Source organism: Alosa alosa, chromosome 22 (assembly GCF_017589495.1).
Source record: "Alosa alosa isolate M-15738 ecotype Scorff River chromosome 22, AALO_Geno_1.1, whole genome shotgun sequence".
In the NCBI taxonomy this organism is placed as follows: Eukaryota; Metazoa; Chordata; class Actinopteri; order Clupeiformes; family Clupeidae; genus Alosa; species Alosa alosa.
This window is the reverse complement of record NC_063210.1, coordinates 6,023,063-6,043,489: the sequence shown is the minus strand read 5'-3', so window position 1 is coordinate 6,043,489 and position 20,427 is coordinate 6,023,063. Positions and strand designations below refer to the sequence as shown.

Sequence of the window (20,427 nt, the reverse complement as noted above, 5' to 3'; positions counted from 1 at the left end):
TTCTGCAGTTCCCATCTATGTGTGAAAGAATCAAACTGACCATCTTTGACTGGTAAGCAGCACCTGCAGTGGAATGTCTCTGTCTCTTACTCCAACTGGTCCTCCTACATCTAATGCACTCTTAAAGATAAGAGAAGCTCATAGAGATGCCTGACTCATTTATCCACATCCTCCCAAACCACTGCCCCCAGTGACTAATACAGATAGGAACCAAGAACATAACTCAAGGTGTGGCTCAAGGTGTGTGTGGGAGGGGCCACCCTGTGCAAAGAGTTTTGTCTTTACCAGGGGCTTCTTTTAGGGTGTCTTCCTGTATGATGACGACAAGAGATAACATGATCAGTGAGCGTAATCTTTACACTATGCATGTCTACACATGCACAGCCTACAGACCTGGTTACTGGATACGTTTTATGATTATCTCCACACAATGCCCACAACATGTTAACATGTAAAACATGCAGAATTCCTCCTCTGATTATGGCATGAGATGAGCTTTAAGCTCCTTTGTTAGAAAATATCTGTAGAGCTACAAAGTGCTATATGTTCTCTCTTCTAGAGGGTTTTAATGTAATCAGAGTTGCCTCCTGAATGTATACAGTATATGTTGAGACTGGGCTGTGTTTGGGGTTTCTGTGTGCAGCTGGTCCTTGAGCGGTCACAGGCTTTAGGGAGTTTTCCTGTGTGAGGGAGGCAGGGTGGCTGGACGGTGACTCATCTAGCTGGGAATGATCCCACAAACCTCCTCATAGTTCCCTTCTTAGCTGTTTCCCCTCTCTCTCTCTCTTTTTTTTTCTCTGTTGCTATCTATTTATCTCTACCACTCTCTTTCTGTCTGTCTCTCTCTTTCTTTCTGTCTTTCTTTTTCTCTTTCTTTCTTTCTTTCTTTCTTTCTTTCTTTCTTTCTCTCTCTCTCTCTCTCTCTCTCTCTCTCTCTTTCTTTCTTTCTTTCTTTCTTTCTTTCTTTCTTTCTTTCTTTCTTTCTTTCTTTCTTTCTTTCTTTCTTTCTTTCTTTCTTTCTCTCTCTCTCTCTCTCTCTCTCTCTCTCTCTCTCTCTCTCTCTCTCTCTCTCTCTCTCTCTCTCTCTCTCTCTCTCTCTCTCTCATATAACAATGCCCACAGAGCTGCCAGAGAGTGATTTCCTCCCCCAGTTCCCCACTGCTCAAGAACACTTACTGACACACACACACACACACACACACCTATAGCTCTGCACAGCTCCATGGAAGAACCACACTCCCTGGGCTCTCCTCTAATGCAGGATCCAGAGGTTGACCAGCACATTCCTGGATTGTTCCCAGCTGGATGAGTCATGGTCCTCTCCTGATGTCCCTCCCTCGCTGTTATTCTCCCAGAATACCCTGGACAGACTTGGGATTCCAAGCATAATTAAGAAAAGCCAGCTAACTAGCTGGCCCTCCACCCATTATGTGTTTCAAAAGCATGTGTGGTTATTTTCTGTGTGTGTGTGTGTGTGTGTGTGTCTGCCACATCTGTCGTCTTGTGCAGGGATCGTCTTACAAGAAACGATGCAGTTGGCACCACCTACCTGAACTTGGCCAAAATAGCGTCCTCTGGTGGTGAAGTGGAAGGTAGTACATGCAGATCATTCAAACCCAATCAGGGCTATGGGAAAGTCATCCATACAGTACATAAGGTGTATTTGGGTCTGTGGGGTTCTTTGGTGAAGCATTGTAAATATGATCACATTTGTCATTATCTATCAACTTAACTTTTTTTTTATGACATTTCATTTCATTAATAGTCAAGATGCATACATGGTTTCCAAGTAAAATATAGTTTTAAATAATAGATTAGCTATAATAATAAATTATGCCATATAATAGCATTAGTATAGTTAAATGGATTGAGGATCATGTTAGTGCTGGCTGATTAAAATGTTTCTCTGTTTCTATTCCTTTGGTTGGTTTAGATGAAAACTCAGAGTATGGGGCTTTATCACCACATGAAGGTTCAATCACTGATCTCTGGTGTCTGTTTATCTCTCTCTGGGTCCAAAAGATTGATATTTAATTGACTTGCAATTACATTTCTTTGCTTTATTTGAAGTAACTACTTGAGCCTTGAGAACAACCCTGCTTTAGTTAAATTTTACAATCTAAAGCTTAAAGTACCATAATTAAAAGCCAATAAAGTAATTTCTACTCAAACAGTCCAAACCCATCTCAGTCTTTTGGACTTGGTCGTGCATCTTTACTGTCAGCTGCTGTCTTTTCGCATTTATTTCTGTGCTTCACATATCGAGATTTTTCCTATTTGTATCGTTTGACTTGCATGTTTCAGTTTCTGTAGAGTAGCTGTCTATGCGTGTGTTCATTCATTTGTATATTTGTGTGTGTGTGTGTGTGTGTGTGTGTGTCTGTGTCACTGCATTATTAGTGAATGCCACCTTAGCAAATAACTTCTCTTAATTGATATTTTAACCCAAGCTGTGACTCGGCCTCTATTCTCCATTCTGGGTTGGCATTCTTCTCTATGATCTGAGCATTAGACATCACAACTCTATAGACATAGGCATGCTGAAGAGCCAGTCTTCTTAATGACACGCTTTAATTAACAGTGCTGACCTAAGCCATCTAGCTTGCGCAGTGCACCAGCTCAATAACAGCTCACTAGCACCACATCTCATTCCCACTACTCACATATGTGTGATGAAACTCTGGAGGCCCATAGGCTGACCTCTCGTGTCACTTCCTCCCAGTGCAATCTGGCGAGTCGGAGGTGGGCTTCCTCCCCACGTTTGGCCCCTGCTATGTCAACTTCTACGGAAGTCCCAGAGAGTTCACCGGGCTGCCTGACCCCTATGATGACCTCAACCTCGGGAAGGTGGGATACGTTCCTGTCTAGCAAAACAAATGGAAAATGTCTTAAGTTTATTTGTATGATGTTATTTCTCTTAATTTCACTTGTTTGTTGGGATGGGTTCATGTGAATTAGCGGCAGCTTATTAGCTGTCAGTTGTTAAATGACAGACCTGGATCATACAGTATTATGAGCTGTGATTTGAAGTGAATGAATTGATACATTTGTTGTTTCAGGGTGAAGGTGTGGCATACAGAGGGAGAGTGCTTGTTGAGCTGTCCACTCAACTGGAGGGAAAAGTGGACAGAGAGATAGACAAAATATCCAGTGATGACATCTTGGTTGTTCAGGTAAAAATGACCGCCTTTACTCAAAACAACCTCTCATTTCATGTGAAAAGAATTAAAATCCAAATTCATGCACAAAATATTCAGATCACTTAAATTGATGAATGAATTCCTATCTGCTATAATAAATAGTAGAAATGTAAACCTGCAGCTTGTTTCAACATGCACATCTTTCTCAAGGTGAAATAAAGATAACATGTGTCCAGCATTTCTCCGGCCACCAGACTGTCATACTGTGTAGTGTGACTGTTCTGTTGCTCTGTGGGCTATGAGCACAAAGCTTTAAACCTCTGTGATGCAAATGCCTGCACACCATCCCAGACGTCCACTGCGTGCCTTGTTCAGTGCCCACTGAAGGGAACATTTTGCACGCGTGTTTTGCATAGAAATACCAACGCAGGAGGAAGTACAGCCTCTGTGCAGTGTTCCACGGGGCCTGCATGATCCAGGAACCCGGCGAGCCTATCCAGTTTGAGGTCAGCATCGGTAACTATGGCAACAAGCTGGACTCCACCTGCAAGCCCCTGGCGTCCACCACCCAGTACAGCTGTGCTGTTTTTGATGGTAAGGCACGAGTTGTAATGTGGACACATAAACTCAGACACATGTTCTTACAATAGGTATCCAGCATGCAGTAAAGTTAAATGTCACCATAGGTAATGTGTTAATGGCCTTTGCTGTAGTGGAATTAAAGGAGCTTGCACACTGCTCCAAACGGCAACAAACTCCAACAAACACCAACAGTTGTCTCAGTGTGGGCCGGCCGTCTGTCTTTGTTGGCGTTGTTTGGATGGAGACACCACAGTGTGGACTGGCACTTGGTTTTATGAGCATTCTAAAGACTATTTCCAACAGCTGCCAACTTTAAAATGTTTGTTGGTGTTTGTTGGAGCAGTGTGCAAGCAAAAAGGACGGCTTTGGTGTAGGTTCTATCTAGACTGTGTTTTTAGATTGTCTAAAGCTTTGTTTTTGATGTATACTTTTTCTGCATTGTTTGCAAGTTTTGGTCTTTAGAAAGCCCGTCGACATTTAGGAAGCTGCTTCTAGACATTTTCCTACTATAGATAAGTATAAGTGTATATATAAGTGTATATATACTCTTTTCATCCCGTGAGGGAAATTTGGTCTCTGCATTTAACCCAATCCGTGAATTAGTGAAACACACACAGCACACAGTGAGCACACAGTGAACACACAGTGAGGTGAAGCACACACTAATCCCGGCGCAGTGAGCTGCCTGCTACAACAGCGGCGCTCGGGGAGCAGTGAGGGGTTAGGTGCTTTGCTCAAGGGCACTTCAGCCGTGGCCCACTGGTCGGGCTCGAACCGGCAACCCTCCGGTTACAAGTCCAGAGTGCTAACCAGTAGGCCATGGCTGCCCCATACTAATGGCTACTCTACTGAAACGGCCCGTTTCTATCTCTTGCTTTGTGTTTTTGATATACCATATGTTGTATGTATAACCTACTGCTCTCCTTACATCTCTAAGGGAATCACTACTACTACCTTCCCTGGGCTGACACCAAGCCTGTGGTTGTCCTCACCTCTTTCTGGGAAGACATCAGCCACAGGCTGGGTGCAGTGAACATAATCATCTACATTGCTAACAGGCTGGTGAGGAAATGGTTGTCTATCAAGGAGATTTACTACAGTCTCTCTCATAATAGGCTACACACAGAAGAATACACACAATCTGACTGCCTACTAGAAATCTAGGCTAATATTTTGGTACAGAGTGATATCTGATTACCGGTATATCAAATATTCTGCTATTTAAAGCTTAATATATTCACTCTTCTTTTAGGAAGAGAACATTGATGCTCTGAAGATAGGTATTGATGCCAAGGTCCCAGACAACCGTTTGGATGAGATTTGGGTGAAGCTTGTTAACCAGCTGGTGGATGACCTGAGCAGGTAAAATACACCTCTCTCAAACGCCTGTGACACTTTCAAATATGCAATCCTAATTTGAGAACATGACTTTCAGAATCAGAATAAGATTTTATTAGCAAAGCATGTTTGTTTTGGTTCCAGTTGTTGGTGTCACTCTATAGCAATACAGCAAATAGCCAATGACAATACATAGACAAGACCTACAGTATAGAGATTCTTGACCTCTGCAGTCTAACTAGTCCCAAAATCAGGCTATTATTCTCAGTGTCATACTTCTTCTTGGCATATTTTATAACAAAAGGATGTGTCTGTGAGAGATCCATGTTTTGGCACTGGGTCAGAGGCTTAAAATCCACTGCAAACAAGGTTGCCTTTTGGAGAAAAACAGTCCAGAACTGCCCTTCAGACTCTACAGACCCTGATTTAAAGGAGAAATCCGACAGGTTTTCACATAGATCTCCGCTTCTCGAGGTCCCCAAGTACTGTCGGTACGAGAACCCCCCCCCCCCAGCAGCCAGGCAGCTACAGCGCTACACTCTGGGGGCATGTCCGTGGGCCCCCATGTTCATGCCCCCAGAGTGTACAGCTGTAGCTGCCTGGCTATTTTAGCTGTTGGAACTAGCAGCTCGAGCTAGGTAAAACCAATTGTTTTCTTTTTTTTTCCTACCGACAGTAGGCCTACTCGGTGACCTCAAGAAATGGAGATCTATGTGAAAAACCGACCGATTTCTCCTTTAAATGACAAAGTGCAAAGCCTTGAATCTGACTAAAGCTAAATGTATTGTCAAAATGACTTGCTAATTTGATACCATGATCGCGATCCTAAGCATAGTGCTCACACACACACCACACAATACCTTTAGTCCCTGCTCAGTCTCTTGACCGACTTTGCACTGTGCCCAGTTAGAGGCTGAAAATCTAGTCTTTTGCTCTAAAAACCTGTCCACAACAACATGTCTGACTCATGACTACAGGACTCCGTGGCTAAATGTTTATGTTGTCTACTCCAGTCTCCAGTTACCGGAACTGGAGGGGACGAGCAACCTGACGACACTGGACATCCAGATTAGGAAGCTGCGTGCCCAGTCCATGGGGATGATGAAGGAGTGTGCCCAGGGGATGCTGCAGGAGGCCTCCGACATCCGGGACACGCTGGGCACCATCGAGGGCTGGCTGGAAAAACTCAAGGAGCTCGCAGAAGAGGTTCTAGAAACTTCCTATACGTTACATTTGTTTTAATGTATAATCTATATGCATTATTTGCAAGCTTTTGCCTTTTAGAAAGGTTTTTAATATACTTAGTATATATTATTTCATATTATTTTAGTGTACTTTAGTATAGTATTTAAGTCAACCTACATTATCTTCACTGCTGTCTCAACTTGATTTTTGACAGTGGGCCGGTGAAATTCTCATATTGTTGAGGTTAAGGTTCTAAGTAAAAATAGGCAAGAATATTATTTTAAAAATGAACTTAATCGGGGACCCAGGTTCGAATCCGACCTGCGGTCATATCCCGGTCCCACCCCATCTCTCTCTCCCACTTGCTTCCTGTCTCACTCTTCACTGTCCTATGCGAATAAAGGCAAAAAGGCCCAAAAAATGCACTTAAAATAATAAATAAAAAAAAATGAACTTAATGGCAGACAACACTCATTGGGGTCAAGCATCTCATGGTCTCACCTCAAGTTTAGTAATTATACAAAGATTCATATAAATACTGACAAGAGTATTAACATATAGCAGTTTCCATTGGACTACAGAGTTGCCAGTCATCTATCTCTGTAATGTTATTGGTTTTGAATGTGCTTTTGTCCCGCCTCAGCCCCAGAACAGCATGCCTGACATCATCATCTGGATGCTGCGCGGTCAGAAGAGAGTGGCCTATGCTCGAATCCCTGCCCACGAGGTGCTTTACTCCACCCAGAGCGAGGAGGCATGTGGACAGCACTGCGGGAAGACCCACAACATCTTTCTCAAGGTACACTCACTGGCTAGTGTTTCTGTCTGTCAGTCTTGTGGCATCTGAAACATTAAATACAAATTGTGTGTCTGTGTGTGAGTCTATCTGTCTGTGTCTGTGTGTGAGATTACACTCTTTGTTTGCATATAGCCTCTGTCAGTTCTTGAGGGAAATGTCATGAATGGCCCTGTTTTCTGTGTACACCCCCAGTACCCCATGGACAAAAACAAAGGTCAGAAGGTCCCGGTGCAGGTGCGCTTGAACATGTGGTTGGGCCTGTCTGCTGATGAGAAGAAGTTTAACGCCTTCGCTGAGGGAACGTACAGTGTGTTTGCAGAGCTGGTTAGTTACCATTGACATGATTTGACCACCCCATGCTTTTTAGACCATTAGGAATTCAGGGTACAGTGTCTGTGATCCCTTTCGAATTGATAACCCTTTGCAATTTGATACATCTGATCATTATGTAGGGGGGAAATCTCTCAACCAGAATATCTACATACAGTTATTATTTTCAGTGATTGTGTCATACCGGTGTGTTTTGAATGTTTTATGAATGTTCTGAAGGACATATGCATACAGTATATCATGCAAATTGAATTTCAAATTTGAAAATGCAAATTCTTTTTCTTTTCTGCCAATATTGTAGACTGCATTCTTTCAATTCAGTGTTACAGCATCTGAAAAGTAACATATCAAACAGATTTACAAACATGGCATGTTCTCTGTGCGTTTCTAGTATGAGAACCAGGCGGAGGTGTTTGGCAAGTGGGGGACAACAGGCCTGTTGACACGGCCCAAGTTCTCTGATGTGACGGGCAGAATTAAGGTGAAGCAAGAGTACTTTATGCCCCCTAAAGGATGGGAGTGGGAAGCAGATTGGTTCATCGACCCAGAGAGGAGGTGAGGAGGCCCATGGGAAAGGGTTTGGTAGATGTTTGTGGAAGAAAACTTGTACTAATCTAACCTTGAAGTTGTGATTTCTTAGCATAGCATTGTGCAGTCATGTGATTTGAGGTACACTATGCAGGTTTAGGTATTTTTGGCGACTGTAGAGCTCCCTCTAGAGTCACGATTTATTTATATTATACTCTGCTGTTATAAATAGCAAACTTCTCATGACTTATCACAATGAAAATGCTTTTGTTGTGGAGGTGAAGGATTAACAACAGGCAGATCTTCAAAGAGCTATATCCACTGACGTGTGTGTGTGTGTGTGTGTGTGTGTGTGTGTGTGTGTGTGTGTGCACCTGCAATCTAGTCTTCTGACGGAGGCTGACGCGGGACACACAGAGTTTCTGGACGAGGTGTTTGAGAATGAAACCCGTCTCCCAGGGAGAGAGTGGAAGCCTGCGTCTGAGCCCTACACAGACGTGGTGAGCCTTTCAGACACAACCAAGCACAACAACATACATCCATACATTTTCAGATATATATTGTTGCTCCATACCCTTCAAAAAATGGGAAGTCACGCCCCTGTGTGTGTGTGTGTGTTGGGGGTAGGGAGGGCCCATGATCCATTTCTGCCCCAGGGCCCTGTGTGCAGTTGTTCTGCCACTATATCCTCTGGTGTTGTGTGTGCTTGTCAGCCACACTCTCTTACCTCTGCTACCAGTTCTGCATATTCTGATTTCTTCCTTTCAAAAGCTTCCTCATTCCTCACAAATATATAGTAAGAGGAACTACCAGCAAACTGAAATGCAGATAAACTGCTATTTTCATTACATGTAGTTTACTTCTTCCCCAAAATAAACAGATATTTGACTCTGTTCTTTTTTCAATTTTGCATGAACACATGAACTAGGGCCCTGTAATGGCAAGCACTCGTAACAACATGGATAACACAACATAAAACCCCTTTAAGGACTGTCATGAATGACTTTACCGCCTGGTCATTTTAAGCTGCTTTTGTAGGCATAATAGTTATGGTTGTTTTCAAAGTAAATTAGTCATACGTCTGCTTTTATTGTTTTGTCATGCCATTGTTGATGCTGAAATGTAATTTTAGTTCAACATGATGTAGCCAGATTGTTTGTTGTGCGGACAGCCATATACAGTCGATGAGTGCAGTAGTCACACAAAACCTTATACTGTATGTTCTGCTGGATGGGAAATGTCTTTATAAGCATCCGCTAAACTGATTTAATGTAAACTATAAAGCAGCACAATGAGATGTGTGAAGTTTATAAGTTGTGTTCCGTTTCACTGTGTGTGTTGGTTGCTTTCAGTTGTGCGTGTTGTGTGATTTCAGAACGGGGAGAAGGCCCAGAGTCCGGCTGAGATTGAGTGTCCATCTGGCTGGGCGTGGGAGGACGCCTGGAGCTTTGACATCAATCGAGCTGTGGATGAGAAAGGTTGGACACTCACTGCCACGTGACCACTGTGAACACTCTACAAGCTGCATTTTTGAGGATTCTTTTCATGAGAAGTCATCAGAAGGGGCCTATATCTCAATATTTGAATCTTGGTTCTCAACAGTCTTAAGCTAGAACCTGATTATGCCACCTTAACTCAGTTTGTAAATTCTTCAATGCACATTGAGGGTCCTCAATTCTGCTTGGGCTCTGATGATTGCCGCTTGCCTCTATATTTCAGTTTAGTTGGACTTCATTTTTATTTACACTGATAATGAATGTGTGGAAGCAAACAATGACTAGTACAATGTCAGCACTTTACAGAACCCATTTTATTCTTGACATTTTTGTCCCAATTATGTCTAATGTCTATGTGTGATATATGTTGGTATGCAGGATGGGAGTATGGCATCACCATCCCTCCAGATGACAAGCCCAAGTCCTGGGTGCCTGCTGAGAAGATGTACCATGTGCACCGGCGGAAGAGGTTGATCCGGCCCAGGAAGAGGGTAGCTGCTGGGCCCTCTACTGAGGTCAGTTTAGAGTGGGCCCTCTGGACCATCACTGTGCTGCCATTGGACTGTTTCAAAACATGAATTTAGATGAGTGTTTGACTGCTGCAAAGGTCTAATGTGTTGGCTAATGGGATATGTCTCTAATTTAATCTTCCTAGTGAAATTACAGTAGGCCGTTACTGGTTTAGTTGTGTACTGATTTTATGTGAGTAAGGATTTAAAACATTGGTGTTCATTGGTTGCTCGTTGACTGTTTGATATTTTTCATATTCTTTTCTGATTGGTAGAGGAGAGATGTTGGAGATCCAGAGGGCTGGGAATACACCTCTCTGATTGGCTGGAAGTTCCACAAGAAGGAGCGCTCGTCAGACACATTCCGCCGACGGCGATGGAGGAGGAAGATGGGTCCAGCCAACCGTGTTGGAGCGTCAGCCATCTTCAACCTGGAGGGGGCGCTGGTGAGTAGCTGTTTTCAGGGTCTTGTCCACACTGTTTATCTCTATTTTATTGCTAGTTTTAGAGGGCTACAAAGAAACTCATGATGGTCAATCAATCTACCAGACCATTTTTGAAATTTCAACATCTCAATACAGTATCATTTAGCGGTCATCGCTGGTTGTAAAACTCACCATAAGTACATGGATTTTTCTGTTATTAATTTAAAGAATGTTAGTCAAATTGGATAAATGTATTTGAAAATGAATGGTATGGTGAAGTGTTGCTGTTGTTGATGCATGAACTCCAGGGATTGCTGATGCCTCTCCTCTCCTCTGTGTTTGCAGAGCATAGATCATGAGGACAAGGGCTCTAAGGAAGCCAGCAAAGCATTCGGTGCCAACACTCCCACTGTCTCCTGTACATTTGACCGTAAGAACACTTGATTTTTCAGTATGTCATTACTGACATATATGTAGTGCAAAATATGATTTAGGGGTCTAAATTGCTCAGTATACAGATGCATTTGTGTGCTATGTTTCGATGAACGGATGAAGGTCGAGTAATGTTGACATTTTCTTCCCCTTGTCTTATAGGAGCCTCTGTCTATCACCTGCGAGTGTATGTTTACCAGGCCAGGAACCTCATGGCCTTGGACAAAGACAGCTTCTCTGGTAATAGAGCATGCTGCTCAATTTGATTTTTACAGCATCATGCAGTTTTAGCATGTACTGTAAGCTCAATAATTATCTCAATATCAATGATGCGATCATGGTGTGATTACAGGGTGGTTTGTATTTGATCAACTGTGTTGTAGAACATGAACTTCAATGAAGAAGATAACTCCACCCGATTATCATGCTACAGCAATTGGGGATGTTTGCTATTCTTGTTGTTATTCTGCGATTACTAAAAAACGTAACCCATCCCTCCTGTCACCCCGAAAAGATCCTTACACGCACGTGTCCTTCTTGCACATGAGCAAAACTACGGAGACGGTGAAGTCCTCCCTGAACCCGACGTGGGACCAGACTCTGATCTTCAACAGTGTGGAGGTCTACGGAGACCCGCAAGCCCTGCAGCACAACCCTCCCCCCGTGGTGCTGGAGATCTACGATAAAGACCAAGTGGTGGGTAGTTGCATGGATCCACAAACAAAGCCATATCGGTTGCATATGAGCATATATGGCACAGCATAGAAAATAATTTTAACACTACAGGGTTCCCACTCTAAGTCAATTATAAAATTCCATGTCTTTTTCGCTGACTTTCCATGACAAAAAAATATGAATCGAGCAAGATTCTACTCAAGCAAGCAGTAAAGCTAATAAACAGACATCCACCGATTGTGGAAATATATTTATATTTATGGTGCAGATGGTCTGTGGATTAAAGAATAATTGTGAGAAATGTGGAAACATTTTCTATCAGAACAGCATTTGTTTGTTTACCTAAAATTCTACTTTGGCCCTACAGTATTTAAGTGAATGTTTGGACTCATCCATAGATTTGCCACAGCATGCATATTTCCTACAGAAAGTATGTCAGAGCCATGAACTCCTTTAGGAGTAGCTTTAAACACTGGATCTAGCCTACTGGAGCTGTTTGTACATCTTCAGTGTTGATTCTCCCCCCAGGGGAAGGATGAGCTGCTGGGCAGGAGCCTGTGCAAGCCCCTGGTGAAGCTGCACCCAGGCATGGACGGCTCCCCCAAACTACTCTGGAAGCCAGTCATGCAGAAGGGAGAGCACGTAGGGGACATCCTGGTCTCCGCAGAGCTCATTCTGAAGGATAAGGTATGTGTGTGTGTGTGTGTGTGCGTGTGTTTGTGTGCGTGTGTGTGTGTGTGTGTGTATGTGTGTGCGTGTGTGTGTTAGATAAATGAGTGTATATTCATCTACATTGTAAGCAGTGGTGACTGTGTGATTGTCCCCTCTGCAGGGCAATGACACAGACCTGCCCCTGGTCCCTCCTAAGAGGGGGGAGAAGCTGTACATGGTGCCCCAGGGTGTGAGGCCTGTGGTCCAGCTCACTGCCATTGAGGTAAGAGGAGTCGAATGGTCAGCAAAGGGCCTTTTCTGTCCTTAATGTAGGAGAAGCTCTGCCTATATGTGCCTATAGTCCACATCTGCCTATATATCATATGTTGTGTATAGGGAAACTGGGTGCTAGACTGTCTCTAATGATATAAAATCCTGCATGGAGTTGGATCAGTTGAGCACAAGTCCTGTCATAAGTTTGAATATAAGTTTGAATATAAAATACATAAAAGTGTGAATATAAAAAACAACTAGGTTTGAAATGACAAAATGCTAAAATTTAATTGGTTGCAGCATCCTGTAGTCATTTACTGTCAACTTTTAGTATGGGGAATGTGCAGACCGTCCCAGCTATTGTGTAAAAGTAAAGTAAGGTGAAAGCTCAGCTCAAATCCCATTGTGTGTTGGTATCAGATTTTGGCGTGGGGATTACGTAACATGAAGGCATACCAGCTAGCCAGCGTGTCGTCTCCCAGTCTGGTGGTGGAGTGCGGGGGCGAGGTGGTCCACTCCGCCACCATCAAGAACATGAAGAAGAGCCCCAACTTCCCAGTCTCCGTCCTCTTCCTCAAAGTGGTGAGAAGAATTAATTTATGTTGTCCAATTAAAATATAGAAAAGGTCGTAACACTGTGGGAATGGTATAATCCACAGAAATCTAATTTCTCTTAGACTCTGTATATCTTCGCCCCTCAACCCCCAAGGTTTTCTTCCGAATAGAGACAACAGTTGAATCTTCTAGTTCAGTTTCCAAACCTTCCACCCAAGGGCAGTGTCTGACCAGCACTGCTGTCTGTGTTCCCGCAGCTCCTTCCCAAAGAGGAGATGTACACGCCCCCCATTGTGATGAAAGTCATCGACCACCGGCCATTTGGCAGGAAGCCTGTGGTGGGCCAGTGCACCATCGTGTCCCTGGAGGGGTTCCGCTGTGACCCCTTCGAAATCACATCCGATATGTCCATGACCTCCAAAAGTATGACTGTTTATCCATTATCAGTGTGATTGATTGTTATTGTCCTCTTTTGACTTGTGCTTTGTCTGATGTGGTCTTCAGAGGATTTTATCTCCCAATGGAATTGTAAGGTCGGCTGGCTAGATCTGTTGTTGTTGTTGTTGTTGTTGTTGTTGTTGTTGGCACTGATTTCAAGCGTTACAAAAATATTTGATGTAGTATACAGTCTCCACATAGCACATCCATAGCAGAGCAGTCCAAAGACTGAAGTCTGCCTCACCATAGTAATGAAGTCTGTCTCTGTATTTACACATAAATAATTAAGTGTACATGAATACTTTGTGTTGCAGTGGCTTTGATGGCGTCTCCTCCTCGTGACCTGGCTATAAATATGGATGACAGCAGACCACTACTGGCAGCAGAGGTATAATATACTAGACCATACTCATTCTTTGAACCCACCTATCTTTATGTGACATTTGCCCTTCGTTGTCAGTACTTAAAGCTTTGTAGTGTCCATATTTTGTTCTTTTTATGGTGTATATTTGAAGCATGTTAACATCATATATCCCATATGTCTTTTATGATGGTCTCCAAACACGTCATATAACCCACATTCATTTCACTTGTTGGTCAACATTCTGACTTCCAGTTTCTGCATGGTATGTCTGCTGCAGTAGACAAAATGGTCCCCACCCCTCACCATATAGTATGTACTCCACAGTCCCAAGCATGAGTAGCTGATTAATCAGTAAAGAAAACATGAGCTCCAACGTGGGGTTCTCATTTTCTGAAGCAATTTCATGAATTGGTTCATGAAATTCAGTTCCTGACTCATTTAATTCATTTGATGCTTCCTGGCTCAAAGGAGAAGTGTACAATTGTTTGCTATCTTTGGGGAGTTGGCAGTTAGCAAAGGTGATTTTAACAGGACATGCATAAAAACACACAAACATTTATTGCTCTGCTTGCCTCTAGTTTATAAGTGCCTAACTTACATGCCATGTAAATGACCTTGCTTTCTTCCATGACATGGTGAATGATTATGTAAATTAGAATTCATTATTTTGAATGAATGCTAATTCTGGAAGTGTTCTTTGTTGTGCATCTCTCACAGGGTTCGTTTGTGATCTATGATTTAAAACAATGATAATCATTTCTATCAATCAACATGAAATCAGCACCAGCGTTAAATTAATCTAAATTCAGCATGTATGAAATTTACTATCATTTCAATTGTTGTTCAACTGTTAGATTCTAATGCTGCTTCTTTTTTCTTCACTCTTTGTCAGCGTGTGGAGAAGGTAAGAATTTGTCTTTAAAATTAATTTTTTGATTTTGTGATAAGTCGACTAAGTAAATACATGAGCGAGGACTCAAGTGAAGTATTTTAAACTTTAAAACTATACTTTATACTTCAGACAGTCCTGTTGAAATCCTGTTAGGCTTGGGCAGTTAATAGTCCATATTATTTCACACCCTTACCCTGTTGTTTGTCTTCCCATTTAATAACCCCATAAATGTTATTGCAGGAAAAAGAGGTGGTTGACTGGTGGAGTAAATTCTACGCCTCCATTGGACAGCATGAGAAGTGCGGCCCCTACAGTCAGAAGGGATATGACACTCTTAAAGTGAGTAGGACCTTTCATTTCAGTGTTTCTTTTAAATGTCACATGTCATCCTCAAGTAATATAATTGGTCACTATTCATATACAAACGTTGGTTGACTGTTGGGTCATCAGTTAATATCCGTGTTGTTTGAATGGCTTGTCAGGTGTATGACAAGGAACTGGAGAAAATTGAGGAGTTCAAGGGGCTAACAGATTTCTGTAGCACCTTCCAGCTGCTAAGGGGCAAGAATGAACATGGGGAAAATGACCCCTCAGTTGTTGGAGAATTCAAGGTCAGGCCCTTTTTGTTGTTATTGAAAATGTGTACAAAGTTGTTCTAAAACTTGACTTACTTAACGTTTATCGGAACTAAACGTGATAGAAAACCTTTAGAAAGATTGTTTTAAACTTGCTTGCTACCAAGAGGAAGTGGAAGGAGTTTTAAAACAGAACTTTTTTATTTTAATTTTTAATTTTAATTTTTTAAGATTCCTCCAGTGGCACACTGACTCTTTCGTCCCTTGTGTCCCTCAGGGCTCGTTTAAGGTGTACCCCCTCTCTGATGACCCTGGGGTCACCCCCCCACCCCGCCAGTTTCGGGAGCTCCCGGAGAGTGGGCCCCAGGAGTGCCTGGTGCGGATCTATGTGGTGCAGGCTTTGGACCTCCAGCCCAAAGACAACAATGGCCTGGTCAGGCACACTTTTAGCATCTTCTCTCTTAACTCAGGGGATCTATGCTCAGAGGGGTCTAAAGCATATAGAAACCGTCATCTATGGTGTTGAGCAGCTCTAGGCCTCAATCAGGAGTTTATACTGTATAGTGGGTGCTACTGTATGATCAAGCATCATTTTTAGATCTGATTATTGCCATTTGTTCTATTTCAGGAGATTTCAGGATTATTTCACCTGTTCAATGTCCTGTGTCTAAAGATCTTTTTTTTCTCCTCCATGTTCAGTGTGATCCATATATAAAGTTATCTTTGGGAAGGAAGACTATTGATGACCGGGACAACTATTTACCAAACACCACAAGCCCTGTGTTTGGAAGGTAATGTGTGCAACATCAAGATATTTATTTGTTTGTTTTATGACCAAGCACCTGCTTCATGCTAGAACTGAATCTCCCTGTCTGCTGCAGGATGTTTGAGCTATCATGCTTCCTCCCACAAGACAAAGACCTGAAGATTTCTGTCTATGATTATGACCTGTTGACCCGAGATGAAAAAGTCGGAGAGACGGTGATTGACTTGGAAAACCGCTTCCTCTCTCGTTTTGGTTCCTACTGTGGTTTGCCTCAGACCTACTGCATGTAAGAACCCTTTTCCAGTTGCACTTATACAATTGAACTCCATACATTATGGACCTTGTTTGAATGAATGTCTGTTCTGGTCTAACTTAGTCACGGATCACTGATCAGAAGATGAAGCATTCTTAAGTTTTACTTGTCAGGGTATTGACTGCAAAGTTTTGTGACCCTTGTACAAAATCAAAAAAGTAATAACAGCTTTTACAGCACCATGAGATCTATCAAGGCAACTAGCAAGCTACGATCTATCAGTTCCAGATATGCCTATGTTGTATTCAAGGCATGTCTGATATCAGTTTGCTGGTGTGTCTGCTAGATTTAGGGAGAAATATCCATAAAGCCCCATCATGACTTAACTTCTATGATGCCTGACTCTTGCAGCTCTGGCATTAACCAGTGGAGGGACCAGCTGAAGCCCTCTCAGATCCTCCAGAATCTGGCCCGGCTCAAGGGCATCTCTCCGCCCCGGACTGAGGACAACGGAAACACATTGCACTTCGCTGGAAAACAGCACAGCTTGGAAGAATTTGGTGAGCCTTTCCTAATATGCACACTCATTTGAGATTATTGAGTTTATTGATTAAGGAAAACATCATAGTGCCTGATTTGTTTTTGAAGAGTGGGTATAGTATGCTCACTTACTGTACATTATAAAGTCCAAAAATATTGCAGATATACATTTAGTTTTGGTGTTCTTGGTAACAGTTTGAGTGTTTTTATTCCAACATGGTTTGTTGTATCTAGAAAAAGCATCACAGCCTCTCCATATAATATCTTGGCCTTGGACTTTGAAAGTCTGTGTATGTTTTCAGTCTCATGTAGTGATGTGTGTTTGTAGAGGCGAACAAGGTGATGCACCAGCACTTGGGTCCACCTGCTGAGCGCATTGCACTGCATGTGCTTAGAACTCATGGCCTAGTTCCAGAACACGTGGAGACCAGAACCCTCTACAGCAGCTTCCAGCCCACTCTCTCTCAGGTACAGACGCGCAGACGCGCTTACTCATGGTTCTGAAATTAAAAATCCTCATCTCCCCGTCTTATGTTTCAAATACTTTCCGCTTTGTAGGGGAGTCTTCAAATGTGGGTGGACATTTTCCCCAAAAGCTTAGGCCTTCCAGGACCTCCCTTTGAGATCTCCCCCCGCAAGGCCCAAAAGTAAGACACAAGCCAACATTCATTTAGCTGTTCAAAGCATTATTTCTGAATATTGAATACAACTTCTTTTGCATCAGACATTTCCTGCGTGTCGTCGTCTGGAACACCACCGATGTGATTCTGGATGAGACAAGTGTTACAGGGGAGAGGATGAGCGACATCTATGTCAAAGGGTAAGAGGCGCCACCGGGGAGGTGAACATTCAAGCTATATTGCCTCTGTGAGTACTGTATCAGACTAGACCTTTTATCAGAGCTGCTATTCTGACATGAAGTCATGGGCAAGAACAGATATGACCAATTACGTTCTCTTCAATTGAACTATATTAGAATCGGAACCTTAATTCACATTGTTAGTAAAACCTGCGTTTGTCCTACTGTTTTGTGTCAAAAACGACTGCTGCATAAAAGGTCTATTGGACAAATTAGAAAAGAAATCCCTGCTATTAGATGGGATAGCCAGTTTGAATAAGATGGTGTGTGAAATCCTGAAGTCTATGTATTACTGTGTTGTGTTTAGACGTAGTAATGAACTTATTTGTGAATGAATTAACCTCTTCAGTGCAGATACAATCACCTAGAGTGATTTGTTTGTTTTTATTTACTTTCTCAGCTGGATGCCAGGCATGGAGGATGACAAGCAGAAGACTGATGTGCACTACCGCTCCCTGGATGGAGACGGCAACTTCAACTGGAGATATGTGTTTCCCTTTGAGTACCTGCCTGCTGAACAGCTGTGCCTTGTCTCTAAAAAGGTGAGTTTTGTTTCGTTCATTTTTTTTATTCTATATTTTAGATGAATTCTTTATTCATATTTTTTTTACATTATTTTGTTTTTTCTTTTGTTGAGTATACACTTTCTATCCACGTTTTGTCATTAAATCCATTTTTATTTCTAATAGGAACACTTTTGGAGTCTTGACAAGACTGAGTTTAGGATACCGCCTAAGCTGATCATTCAGATATGGGATAATGACAAATTCTCACTGGATGACTACCTTGGTGAGTCTTGATGAGGGGAACTGTTTTTAGTCCTGCATAATTTTCAAAATGTATTTCAGTCCCCAGCTGATGTGTCATGGGATGTAATTGACAATAATCAATGGAGTTTTGTCCTCTCTCTCTCTGTAACAGGTTCCGTTGAACTTGACTTGCATAACCTCATAGCACCAACAAAGATGTCACACAAGTGCAGTATTGACATGCTGTCAAAAGAGGGTGAAATTCCTCACCAGAAGTGGGATGTGACCAAGTCACTCTTCCACCAGAAGGCTGTTAGAGGGTGGTGGCCCTGTGTGGTTGAGAAGGATGGCAAAAAAGACCTTGGTGTAAGTACATCTATATTTTACAAAGGGGATCTCTAGAGGCTATCTATTGGAGTAGTTGGTTACATCCGGTTACACTTTGTGTGTGCTTTGTGGTCTCCAGGGGAAGGTGGAGTTGTCTCTGGAGATAGTGTCTGAAACTGAGGCAGACGAAAGACCGACAGGAAAAGGCCGCGATGACCCAAACATGCACCCAAAACTGGACCCACCAAAGTAAGATTATCATGACTTAAGTAAAAATACATGTAAATCCACAAGTCTATTTAGTTTTGCTATTTAACAAGTGTAAAGCATCTTAATGGTATACTGAAACTAATGATGAAGGAAATTAATATCCCTTGTTACTTCTGCTGTTTAACAGCCGTCCTGAAACATCCTTCTTCTGGTTCACTAATCCATGTAAGACCATGAAGTTCATTGTGTGGCGAAGGTTTAAATGGTTGTTCATTGGGCTGATCCTGCTCATCGTGGTCTTGCTCTTCATTGGAATCCTGCTGTATTCACTTCCGGTAAGCACCAATCTACGTTACAGCAGAAAAGGATCAGCTTGTGCATGATTCTGTTTTGTATTTCTTGAAGGTCATGTGGCTTTGTTTTCATTTCAGTAGTTAACTGATTAGTTAAGCACAGTTATGTCTTTACCTTCACACCATTGTAATGGGTAGGTTTCCTAATGTGTGAGATCAGCTGTCTGATGGTGGCATATTATTTTCTGGCTGCTTTCAGAACTACATTTCAATGAAGATTGTGAAGCCGTTTTCAGCAAGATGACCTGTTCCAGATGAGGAACCAAAGAATTTGAAGCCGTCATAAAATTTAAAGCACTAACTGCCGACTTTTTTTTTTTTTTTTTTTTTTTTTTTTTTTTTTTTTTTTTTAAACTGTTATGGAATGCTTGTATTTTAACATTAACATTTGTCTGCAGATCTTTATAAAATATGTCACTTCAGTGGTTTTAAATGTTCTATATTCAATTACATTATGTCACATCCTTTTAATGGTCTCATGCTGGTTCTTACACATCTGTCTGTTAAGGTTAAGGAAAGTTTGAGCACCTTTTTCCAGTTTTGCACTTTGAAATGTTGTCTCATACTTTTTTATATGGAATTATATGTGGGCCTAATGAAATAAATGAATAATTAAAATACTTCATGTTCTGCTATTTTATTACATATACAGTAAATAGCCTACATTACAGATTGCAATTTAGTAGACCTCCCTCCCTACTCCCTCTTCACCCACGACTGCGCCCCTGTTTATGGCTCCAGTGCCATAATCAAGTTGGCAGATGACACCACAGTGGTGGGCCTGATCAGAGAGGAGGATGAAGCAGCATATAGAAAGGAGGTTCAGCACCTAGCTATGTGGTGCAAAAACAATAACCTGGCACTCAATACCCAGAAGACCAAGGAGATCATTGTGGATTTCAGGAGGGCCAAGAGCAGGGCACACATCCCCCTCCACATCAGCGGTGCTGAGGTGGAACGTGTGTCTATCTTTAAGTTCCTTGGGGTACACATCACTGAAAATCTTTCTTGGTCTCAACTCCTCCAGTCTGGTGAAGGCCTTAACTTTCTACGAACCCTGAAGAAAGCACACCTATGTCCTAGGATTCTAACAGACTTCTACTGTTGTACCGTTGAGAGCATACTCACTAACTGCAGCTCTGAATGGTACGGCAACTGCAGCGCTTCTGATCGCAAGGCACTA

General features: G+C 42.3%; 1 protein-coding gene across 3 annotated transcripts in view; it reads left to right on the top strand.

Moving 5' to 3' along the window:
- The window catches only part of LOC125287354 (myoferlin-like), a 37,325-nt gene extending 17,461 nt beyond the window's left edge, over positions 1–19,864 (top strand). For 2 of the 3 annotated variants that reach the window (XM_048233074.1, XM_048233076.1), the window contains 40 exons: positions 9–52; positions 1,510–1,592; positions 1,934–1,972; positions 2,723–2,847; positions 3,060–3,173; positions 3,557–3,734; positions 4,660–4,784; positions 4,975–5,084; positions 6,074–6,266; positions 6,889–7,044; positions 7,237–7,368; positions 7,766–7,929; positions 8,288–8,402; positions 9,278–9,380; positions 9,777–9,913; positions 10,183–10,353; positions 10,678–10,762; positions 10,927–11,004; positions 11,279–11,460; positions 11,968–12,126; positions 12,272–12,373; positions 12,784–12,945; positions 13,176–13,341; positions 13,671–13,744; positions 14,613–14,624; positions 14,853–14,951; positions 15,095–15,223; positions 15,465–15,620; positions 15,887–15,978; positions 16,069–16,239; positions 16,618–16,766; positions 17,075–17,214; positions 17,305–17,393; positions 17,471–17,566; positions 18,006–18,147; positions 18,295–18,394; positions 18,527–18,720; positions 18,821–18,930; positions 19,079–19,226; positions 19,444–19,864. In XM_048233074.1, coding sequence (XP_048089031.1) covers positions 9–52; positions 1,510–1,592; positions 1,934–1,972; positions 2,723–2,847; positions 3,060–3,173; positions 3,557–3,734; positions 4,660–4,784; positions 4,975–5,084; positions 6,074–6,266; positions 6,889–7,044; positions 7,237–7,368; positions 7,766–7,929; positions 8,288–8,402; positions 9,278–9,380; positions 9,777–9,913; positions 10,183–10,353; positions 10,678–10,762; positions 10,927–11,004; positions 11,279–11,460; positions 11,968–12,126; positions 12,272–12,373; positions 12,784–12,945; positions 13,176–13,341; positions 13,671–13,744; positions 14,613–14,624; positions 14,853–14,951; positions 15,095–15,223; positions 15,465–15,620; positions 15,887–15,978; positions 16,069–16,239; positions 16,618–16,766; positions 17,075–17,214; positions 17,305–17,393; positions 17,471–17,566; positions 18,006–18,147; positions 18,295–18,394; positions 18,527–18,720; positions 18,821–18,930; positions 19,079–19,226; positions 19,444–19,488 — 4,869 coding nt within the window. In that variant the 3' untranslated portion in view covers positions 19,489–19,864. The remainder of the gene's footprint in view (positions 1–8; positions 53–1,509; positions 1,593–1,933; positions 1,973–2,722; positions 2,848–3,059; positions 3,174–3,556; positions 3,735–4,659; positions 4,785–4,974; positions 5,085–6,073; positions 6,267–6,888; positions 7,045–7,236; positions 7,369–7,765; positions 7,930–8,287; positions 8,403–9,277; positions 9,381–9,776; positions 9,914–10,182; positions 10,354–10,677; positions 10,763–10,926; positions 11,005–11,278; positions 11,461–11,967; positions 12,127–12,271; positions 12,374–12,783; positions 12,946–13,175; positions 13,342–13,670; positions 13,745–14,612; positions 14,625–14,852; positions 14,952–15,094; positions 15,224–15,464; positions 15,621–15,886; positions 15,979–16,068; positions 16,240–16,617; positions 16,767–17,074; positions 17,215–17,304; positions 17,394–17,470; positions 17,567–18,005; positions 18,148–18,294; positions 18,395–18,526; positions 18,721–18,820; positions 18,931–19,078; positions 19,227–19,443) is intronic. The other variant, XM_048233075.1, reaches the window with a different exon arrangement.
- Positions 19,865–20,427: the final 563 nt, after the last annotated feature.